Source organism: Phascolarctos cinereus, unplaced genomic scaffold (assembly GCF_003287225.1).
Source record: "Phascolarctos cinereus isolate Bilbo 61053 unplaced genomic scaffold, phaCin_HiC Scaffold_4;HRSCAF=312, whole genome shotgun sequence".
In the NCBI taxonomy this organism is placed as follows: Eukaryota; Metazoa; Chordata; class Mammalia; order Diprotodontia; family Phascolarctidae; genus Phascolarctos; species Phascolarctos cinereus.
Window position 1 is genome coordinate 88509946 of NW_027555847.1, and position 10077 is coordinate 88520022.

Below are 10077 nucleotides of genomic sequence, written 5' to 3' on the forward strand. Positions count from 1 at the left end.
ATTTTATAAATCCACATTATTATTTTCACAACAAACCTATGAAAGGAGGCAAGGATGATTCCCATTTTACAGACACAGAAATAGCTGAGCTTCAGAGGTTAAATGACTTGACCAAAATCATACTTGGTGTACCAGTCTATTCCTCTCGGGCTCCACTTACGCTCCCTATAATTTTCCAAAGCAGAATTCCCCTCCCTGGCCACCACTGCCCTCTGCATTTTTGCCCTCTATTGGAATATAACCTTCTTGAGGGTTCTACTTTTATATCTGTATCCCCAGTGCTTCTTTAGTAATAGTTATTTGTTTTAAAAGAAGGAAAAGTGAACCCTTCTCAAAAGACACACTGAACAGACAAAAAACAAGATTAGGAATAGTTTATTCCACATAAGAGGATGGAGCTACAGCCGAAGGTGAGCCTCCAGGTGGGGGAATGAGGGCAGCACCAGCCACCCGACCCTCATTGCACAGGAAATTGAAGGTAGCACAGGCATTGGGCTGCAAGAGACAAACCAAAAATGAATTAGAACTAGCATAGATTTTAGCTTCCAAAGGAAGCTAGGGCCAGGGCGGGGGGGGAATGAGAGAGTGTGTGTGTGTGTGTGTGTGTGTGTGTGTGTGTGTGCGCGCACGCACACAAAGAATTCCCAGACTGCTTACTGTGTCCTGGACCTCAACAGCAATTCCACGCTTTCTCATGCCCTTCAAAATCTCTGGCTGTAGTTTCTCCATGCGGTCACCAGTGCCCACCACTACAATTTCTGCCAGGAAAGAAAAGCCATTAGGAGGTAGAAGGGGACTAAGATTCTGTTTCTGGTATGACTGCTCCCCTGTTGCTGCCTACAAGGAGGAGGAAAACACACTTCGCCCTATCAATTTCCTAGAGTCAGATGATGGTATCTAGCCCTGCAGTCAGGAAGACTCCAGTTCAAATGTGACTTCAGACTATTACCAGCTGTGTGACCTTGGACAAGTCACTTAACAGCTGCATGCCTTAGTTTCTTCATTTGTAAAATAGGGATACTAATAGCACTTACCTCTCAGGAAGGTTGTGAGGATAAAATGAAATATTTTTTAAGCGCTTTGCTAATCTTTTTTTTTGTTGTTGCAAAACTCTAATCCTAAACCCTTAAAATGAACATGTTTAGGGGAAAGGTTAATCATCTTTAAAATGAAGCAACAGTGTGACAGAATGCCATCCAGTGGTTTGGGTTGGTACCCAGTGAGGGATTTGCCCCACCCTCACCAATTCGAGGCTCTAACATCCAGAAAAGGGAGAAGCTCTCTTCTGTGATATCCTGATGGCTCCCCACCTACATGGAGGAGGGAAGGAAGAGTTTGGGTTAATAGCGCCTGTGTGTAATAAACATCTTCAGTTCTCTCTGCCATTTTCTCCCATATCCACTGGAAGTATGCTCCCTTCAATGACTCATTTTCAGTCCCTCCTTATCCTGTGACTCCTTTGATACTATCTATACGTGCCCCATCTTGAAAAACCCAACAGTGGACCCTGCCATCTCCACATGCTGTCTTCCATCTCTTCCCTCCCTCACAGCCAATCTCCACGAAAGGGCCTTCTAACCCACACTAGCTGCCTTCATTCCCTCATTGTTTCAGCCCCTGCATCCAGGTTCCTGCCTCCACCACTTGGCCGACACTGCTCTCAAAAGTTAGCTGAAGAGATCCAGGCTATTCAAATATCTTAACTGCAAATTCCAGTGACTTTTTCTCAGTCCTTATTCTGTTCAACTTCTCCAATACTCTCTCTTCCCCTGGCTTCCATTACAGTGACATGGTTCTCCTACCTGTCTGACTATTCCTCAGTCTCCTTAATGTGGTGATTCTCCATCTCCATTCAATGGGTCTCTCAAGGCTCCATTCTGGGCCCTCCTTTCTTTCTACAGTCTCTTGGTAATCTCATCAACTCCCATAGGTTCAATTATTTATATATAAATAGCTCCTATATCTAGTCCTAAAAACCAACCATCTCCTGGACATCTTTTGGAAAGCCCATATTTCAAATTAATCATATTCAAAATAATTCATCAAAAATATTTATAGCAGTTCTTTTGTGATGTCAAGAAACTGGAAGTGAAGGGAGTGCCCATCAGTTGAGGAATGGCTTAACAAATGATGGTATATTCATTTATTATTGTGCTCAAACAAATTATGAAAGGGATGGGTTCAGAGAAACTTGAGAAGACTTAAGTGTAGTGAGGAGAACCTGAAGAGCAATTTAGACAATTAACATGGTGGAGATAAACATCTTGAAAGATCAGTGAGCTCTGATCAATGCAAAACCAAGCCTGATTACAGAGGACTCATGATAAAATAAAAAATTTCTGACAGAAAGGAGATGGACTCAGAGTGCAGAATGAGACATTTATCTTTTGGGACTGGGCCAATGCAGGAATCTGTTTTGCTCGACTATGCACGTTTGTTACAAAACATGGTTTCATTTTCAATAGAGGTAGTGGCAGGAGGGAGCAGAGGTCCTATTACCTCTAAGATAATGTAGAGATTCTTCAGCTTAGCACTTGAGGCCTTCTAAAACCCATATCCCAGTACACGTGTAGGCTTATCACACACTGTGTTAGACAAACTCTCCCACCTATCTCCCTTCATACAGGCTATCCCCACACTTGAGATTCACTCCCTTTCACCTCCATCTCTTAGCATCCATAGTTTTCTTTAAGGCTCAGTTCAGATGCTTCTGCCTACCGTATCCCTTTCTTAATCCCCCTAACTGTTAATGCTTTCTCCCTCTTGAAATTAATTTGTCTTTATTTGTGTGCATGTGAAATCTTCCTCAACAGAAAGTAAATATTTCATTTTTAATTCTGTATCTACAGTGGCCTGTACACTGTAGGCCTTTACATAATGCTTCAGGAGCCTAGTAGGGTTCAGGGTGCTGGGAACAGGAGAACAGATCCCCATTCTGTGTGTTGCTGAAGGCAGAGAGAATGATAAAGAACTCACATTCCACTGTATGATAGAGTGGGGGACCAAGGCACAGGGCCCCACAACGCGGTTGCCATTGACAGTAAAGCCCCAGGGGCTGTAGGTATCTATGTACATGATGTGAGGTGAATCTTTCTCCAGCAAGGTAATGGTGGTCCTCTGGAATAACTCATCATCCACAGGGGTCAGGTGGTGGCTCCTTCGTGACAGCCTGCATGGAGAAATACAAGGCGAGCAGCGCAGAGGAGAAAGGATGAGGCTCACAGCCGGAAGGGACATGTGGCAGTCGAAAATTTCAGGGAAATGTATGAGCGAGACAGAAAGGGCAGGACGTGGAGTGAAGGACTGTAGGGAGGATGCATGAAAGTCTGAGGCTCCCACAGAGAGAACAGTACGATGACGACTGGGATGAGACAGACACAGAACACGAAGAGATTGCCAAGGTCAGTCAATACAAACATTATTGTGGCAGAGGGAAAGTATGAGTATGAAAGTTATCACATATGGGAAACAAGTATTTCCAGCTTTTGTGAGAAAAAGATTCAATCTGTACAAGAAAGAACTGTGAAGGAGGTTGGGAGTGTTTTAAAAATTGAAAGGGTAAAGAGACAGAATTTTTTTTTTTTTGGCTAGGCAATGGGGTTAAGTGACTTGCCCAGGGTCACACAGCTAGTGAGTGTTATGTGTCTGAGGCTGGATTTGAACTCAGCTCCTCCTGAATCCACGGCCAGTGTTCTATCCACTGCACCACCTAGCTGCCCCAAAAGGTGCTTTTTTTGGGGGGAGGGAGTGTAAGGCAATTGAGGTTAAGTGACTTACCCAGAGTCACACAGCTAGTGAGTGTTATGTGTCTGAGGCTGAATTTGAACTCAGGTCCTCCTGACTCTAAGGCCAGTACTCCATCCACTGCACCACCTAGCCACCCTAGAAACTGAATTTGAGAGAGTAGAAATTTGGGAAGACTTGGGAGTTAAGGGAAGCCAGAGGAGAAGAAGTAGGTCGGAAGGATAAGGAGAAGTTAAGCAGGAGGATTTGAGGACAACAGGGTTTGAAGGTCAGCAGGTCCAGAGAATGAAGTCAGCAAGGTGAAAGTCAGTTTAGGACAAGGAGGACAAAGGAGAGGACCAGAGTGTTGTAGTTCAGGAACTTCTTAACAAAGTACAAGGGGAACAGCAACACTGGAGCTGCAGAGCCTCTCCTGCAGTTCCAAGGAAGTCAGGATCAAGAATGACAGACTCAGAAATCTCACTCCCAAAGTCTGGTGGATTCATGGGGTTCCCAAACAGTACTGTCAGAAGCAGCCTAGAAACTGCCCTAATTTGCCCTAAATTGCAAAATCTCACACAAGAAACTGAAGACCATAAAAGCATAGGCAGAATTTTCCTCACTGCTGCCCACTGAAGGCAAGGGATGCAAAAGAGCAATAATTATTTTACATGGTGTCTGAGAATCAGACTTAGGTTTCTGAATACAGAGATGACAAGGAAAATGACTAAGGTGACAGGGGAAGCAGACAGCCTCGCTGTCCTACACAGCTGCTCCACAAAGATACAGAAAACAGACCAGATCAAGTCTTGATCAGGTAGCCCAAGAAAAAGATCAGTCATTTTCCCAGCCTGGGTGGGCACTGACAGACAGGCCTCTGGACACCGAGGATGGGGTCTAAGCCAGAAATACTGCACCAGAGCATGAAGGGGGGCCTTGGTCTTGTCAAGGCAGCAGGAACAGGAGCCAACTAGCAGCTCTGCTGCTTCCTGCTCCGTGCTGGGTCACAGATGCAGTGTGGAATGATGAGGGGACATGAGTGAGGTGATGGCCAGTCCAAGGCAAGGACTGTCACAGGCTCTGGCTGCGTAGTGAGTATCACAGCAAGTACAGCAGCTGTATGGTCTGACCCGGACCCAGCCCTAGCCCTAACCCAAAGTCCAAAGTTAGGAAGTTAGTCTGGAAGAATGAGCAAACAAAGAATCCCATCATAAAGAGGTATTACGGGTACTGGGACATTCAAGACAAACTCAGAAGAAAGGAAAAACTCTAAAACTTCTCTAAGCAAAGCCTCAAAGAGAAACATGTTCAATGAGAATTCCTGAAAGAGATGAAGCAGAAGTAAAAAAAAAAAGCTAAGAAATATTTTATCAATGAAATAACAGCAACTAGGAGAAACAACTGGAAAAGAAATGAGAGGGCTGGGGAAAAAATAGAAAAGAAATGAAAGAAGGAAGAATTGGAAAGAAAATTAATAACCTGGCACAAGATGTACTTTTTGAAAATTAGAATGGACCAAACAGAAGTTACTTATTCCATTAGACAACAAAAAATATTAAAACAAAGTCAAAAGACTGAAAAAAGAAATGTAAAGTATCTCATACCTAAAAACACTGACCTGGAAAACAGATTAAAGAGAAATAATTTAAGAATCATTGGACTACCTGAAAACCTAAAAAGAAAAAAAAAGACCCTGGACTTTATGTTTAGAGAAATGAAATATGATTTTTTTAAAAAAAGAGCCCATATTTCACATTTCAAGAAATCATAAAAGAAAAATACCCAGAGAGGAATATGAAAATAGAAGACTCCACTAGTCACTTCCTGAAGAAAACATCAAAACAAAAACTCCCAAAAACTTTATAGCCAAAATCCAAAGCTAGCAGGTTAAAGAAAATACTGCAGGGCAGCTAGGTGGCAGAGTGGATAGACCACCAGCCCTGAAATCAGGAGGACCTGAGTTCAAATTCGGCCTCAGACCAAACACTTGACACTTGCTAGCTGTGTGACTGTGGGCAAGTCACTTTACCCCAAATGCCTTAAAAAAAGAAATAAAGAAAAGAAAAATACTGCAAGCAGACAGAAAGAAAGAATCTAATTACCAAGAAGTTACAGTCAGGATCATGAAAAGATTTGTCAGCTACCACTGTAAAAGAGCAGAGAACTTTGCATATGATATTCTGGAAGACAAAAGATATAAGCTTACAACCAATAATAACTTGTCCAGCAAAACTGAGTATAATCCTACAAGGAGAAAAAATAGATCTTTAATGAAATAGAGGACTTCCAAGCATTCTTGGTGAAAAGACTAGAACTTCATACAAATAATGAAATACAAATGTAGGAAAAGACATAAATATAAGTGACCAAGCATAAGGGCCTACACAAAGATAAACTGTTTACATTTCACATATGGGAACCCTTTACACGCATCCCCTCAGAACTCTATCATGACCAGGGATCGTAAGACCTGACAGTTGCTTTGTTCTGTTCTGATGATCTTAAAGAAGAATCGAAAGGGAGGCGAAGAAGAATATACTAATTTGGGGAGGAAGGAGAGAGGAAAGATAGGAAAGTCTCCCCCATCACTGAGGTACATGAGCACAAGCCTATCAAACCAGAAGGAAGGGGGCTGTGGATGAAGTAACACTGAAAGCTCGCTCATCTGCAATAGTCAAAGATGACAACAATCCACACCCAGCTGGATGCAGAAAGGTCACTCGACAGGCTGCTACTGTTCATTCCTTTCAGCTGTATCCAATGATTCAGGACCAGGTTCGGGATTTTCTTGGCAAAGATACTGACGTAGTTTGTCATTTCCTTCTCTAGGTCATTTCTCAAACGAGGAAACTGAGGTAAACAGGGTTCAGTGACTTGCCCAGGGTCACATAGCTAAGTATTTGAGGCCAGATTTGAACTCAGGAAGATAAGCTTTCCTGACTTCAGGCCAGGCACTCTATCCACTGGGCCTACCCAAAAAGTAAAGAGAGGGAAAAGAGAGAAATAAAAGGAGGGTAACAAGAGGAAGAATAGATTAAAGGTGGAATTAATCTTAAAATAAATTTTCAAATAGGGCAAGTAACAAAGAGAAGGACAAGTATAAAAGAATGAGAAGTAAAGTACAAAATAATTATAATAGAGAATGAATGAGACCAATTCATCAATTCATCTAAATAAATGGAGAAATGTTAACTGCTTATATTAAGTTGAGCTGATATAATAAAAACAACAATACTACCCAAATGTACTTACTTATTCAGTGCTATACTAATTAAACTACCAAAGGATCATTTTGTACAGGTAGGGAAAATAATAACAAGATTTAGCTGAGGAACAAAATTTGGTCAAGAATCTCAAGGAAGAAAAAATGGGAAGAAATGAGGCATAAGAGTACCAGATTTCAAACTATACTACAAAGCAGTAATCATTTCATGTTTGTTGTTTAAGAAATAAAAAGATGGATCAGTGGAACAGATTAGGCACTCATTATACCAAAGCAAAAGAACACAGCAGCCTAGTGTTTCATAAACTCAAAGGTCCCAGGTATTGCGGTAAAAATTTTCTTTTCAATAAAAACTGTTGAGAAAACTGGAAAAGCATTTGGTCAGAGCTAGGTAGAGACCAACATCTCATACTGCATACCAAGATAAAACTGCAAATGGGTACATGATTTAGACATAAAGCATGACATCACAAATAGAGAAGGAAGAAGAAATTTACTTGTCAGATTTGGGGGTACAAGAAGATCGTGACCAAATATAAGAGGTTCTTTTCAAAGGGGAGGGAACTAGACCCTCTTAGAAGCAACTGCTTGTCCTCCGAGATAGAACTGTCTGCATCTACAGATGAAGAAATTGTCAGTGTAAGAACAGCTAAATAATGGTTGATGATTCCCTGATGAAGAAACTGAAGCCAAAATTTGTCAATCTGATAACAGTAAGAATGTCTTCTACGGGGCAGCTAGGTGGTACAGTGGATAGAGCACCAGCCCTAGAAATCAGGAGGACCTGAGTTCAAATATGACCTCAGACACATAACACTCACTAGCTGTGTGACCCTGGGCAAGTCACTTAACCCCAACTGCCTCACCAAAAAAAAAAGGTCTTCTATCTTTCTGGGCTTGACAGAGCACCCCCATTGTCAAAGCATTGTCAAACAGGATAACTTCTGGTGGTTAAGATGGGTACATATAATACTTCAAGGAGAAATCTATAAATTATTGCTAATGACAAAAAAGTTCTGGGCAACAAGACATTAGGGGCATAGATGATGCTTTCATAACTGCTACTCGGAGGCCATAAGATGCTGTCTGAGAATGCAAATTTGACTTCTGGATCATGATTTAAAAATACTGGAATTGCAGGTCCTGATCCAGGATCGAGTATCTGGTACACATTGCCTCATAAGAATATATTTGTCTTGCAAGCCTAATCAAAAAAGCTTTATGAAACATGATACCCACCTCCTGATAGGTGACGGACTCAGAATACAGACTGAGACATCATATTTGGACGTGACCAATGCAGGAATTTGTTTTTCTTGACTATACATAACCTTTAACAAAAGTTTAATTTTTCTTGCTTTTTCAATGGAAAGAGGGTTGAGAGGGAGAAAATGTGAGTCTGAATATAAAACTTAATTTTTTAAAAAAGGGCTTTAAACTGAAAAGGAAGGATGGGGAGAAAACTGCCTAGGTACAGAGTACTATAGAGAGCAGGTACAATATGGAAAGGACAGCAATAGATGGACACACTCCGAAACTCCCAGAAAAGATCCAGGAAAGAAGTAAGCAAGAAAATCCATATTCTCAGATAGCTACACAAAAACACATAGGAGCGTGCAGCGTCCAGAGGGTTTGTTTGGGTTTGAGGTCCGCAGTGTCTGCCAAGGGTGCACGCAGGTGTCGGGGTGAGGAGGGCACGTGCTGCTAGGGTGGGGGACCAAACGATGTCAGGTTCACCGAGTGTCAGGCTGAGCAGTGTCATGGTCAGAGGGCGGTGTTAGGGCCATGGGGAGGTTCCCAGTGTCAGATGGGGGCATATGTGGTTTCAAGGTTGGGGGTCTATGATGTCAGGGTCAGCTCAAGGTGTCAGGGTCATGACGAAACATGCAGGATTCACTGGAGTAAAAATAATGACGGCTCCCACGCAGTGTTAGGGTCATGGGGCACACGTGGTATCAGGATACGGAGCGAACGCTGTGTTGGGGTCAAGGGGGCACGCGGCGGCAGGGTCACCATGGGGCCACACCCAAAATCCAGGTCACGTGGGCTCGAGGGAGGAACGGGGCGGGGGTCCCAGGGTGTGGGGTGGGTTTGGAGGTCTCTAAGTGAGGGACAAAGGGGCCTCTCTCCTCACCACCCCGAAGTCGGTCTCAGCACGGGCACGGAGCGCGTCAGTCCCCGGAGGGCGGCGGTTGCGAAGGTGGCCATTGGCCCGTGGACAGGCCCCCGAGTCGGGAACTCGCCGGCGCCGGAGCCAGGAAGGGCCGCGAGCTCTGAGCCGAAGAGGAGCTGAAGTACCTGCGCCCCCTGTCCGTTGGGCGGAGTGCCGCGAGCCGCGAAGGGAGGGACGGGCCCCGCCCCCTTTGGCCACCCGCCCCTTCCCTGCCTACTTAGGATCCTCCCTCTCCCTAGGCCCGCCTACCTCGCACCTGGCCTCTGGCACTGTCTCCAGTCCTTGGACCCCGCCCCATTTGCCCTCCAGGCCCTTCGCTATGGGCTCTGTTCAGCTGTTGGAGGCTTCTGGCGTCTCCAGAAAGCCCCCCAGCTCCCCAAGGGCTGTGGCCTTCTCCTTTCCTGCTGTCAGGGTCCCCGGAGCCCCTGGGACGTGGGTGTTGGGGGATCCTGCGGTCTGTGCCCCTGCTCAGATGTCCCGCCGGGAAAGTGGGCACCTGCCGGCTTTGCGCCACCAGGCCCCAAGGCATTGTGCAGCCAGCCAGGCGCCACCCGGGCCCCTCCCCTGCTCAGGTGTCACTGCGACACCGATGTGCCTCCCTCTGAGCTCCCTGAGTGCTCCCCTAGGCCTTCAGCGAGACACCTGGGTCCTCTGGTCTCTCGCTTGAGTTGGATGTAAATGAGGGGAAACGCAGCGGGAGGTGGGAGGGTTGGGGGGAGCCTGCCGGCTGTAGTGTCTACTGGCATTAAGAAAGAAGCTCAAGCAAGTCACCTTACAGCCCCTGGCCTCAGTTTCCCCAGCTATAAAATAATGTGACACCTGATCTTTAAGATGCTTTTCAGCTCAGAATCTTAAAAGGAAGGGGTGGGGGAGTGGATTGGGAAACGTATACACACATCTATGATCCAAGGGGATAGTAAGATAAGTGCAATGGAGAAGACTAAAAGGGGGAAATATG

The 10077-nt window shown here is 44.6% G+C and overlaps 1 protein-coding gene across 2 annotated transcripts; it reads right to left on the reverse strand.

Moving 5' to 3' along the window:
- Positions 1–359: 359 nt before the first annotated feature.
- On the reverse strand, positions 360–9322 carry NDUFAF3 (NADH:ubiquinone oxidoreductase complex assembly factor 3). 2 transcript variants are annotated; one of them, XM_078152388.1, is made up of 6 exons: positions 9081–9275; positions 3778–3889; positions 2977–3169; positions 1244–1310; positions 658–758; positions 360–495 (listed from the first exon to the last, which is right to left on the reverse strand). In XM_078152388.1, exons 3-6 carry the CDS (start codon positions 3073–3075, stop codon positions 376–378), a joined length of 387 nt encoding a protein of 128 aa, XP_078008514.1. In that variant the 5' UTR covers positions 3076–3169; positions 3778–3889; positions 9081–9275; the 3' UTR covers positions 360–375. The 2 variants fall into 2 exon arrangements, with proteins under 2 accessions (XP_078008514.1, XP_020854820.1); XM_020999161.2 differs by lacking the exon at positions 3778–3889 and having other exon boundaries at positions 9081–9322.
- Positions 9323–10077: the final 755 nt, after the last annotated feature.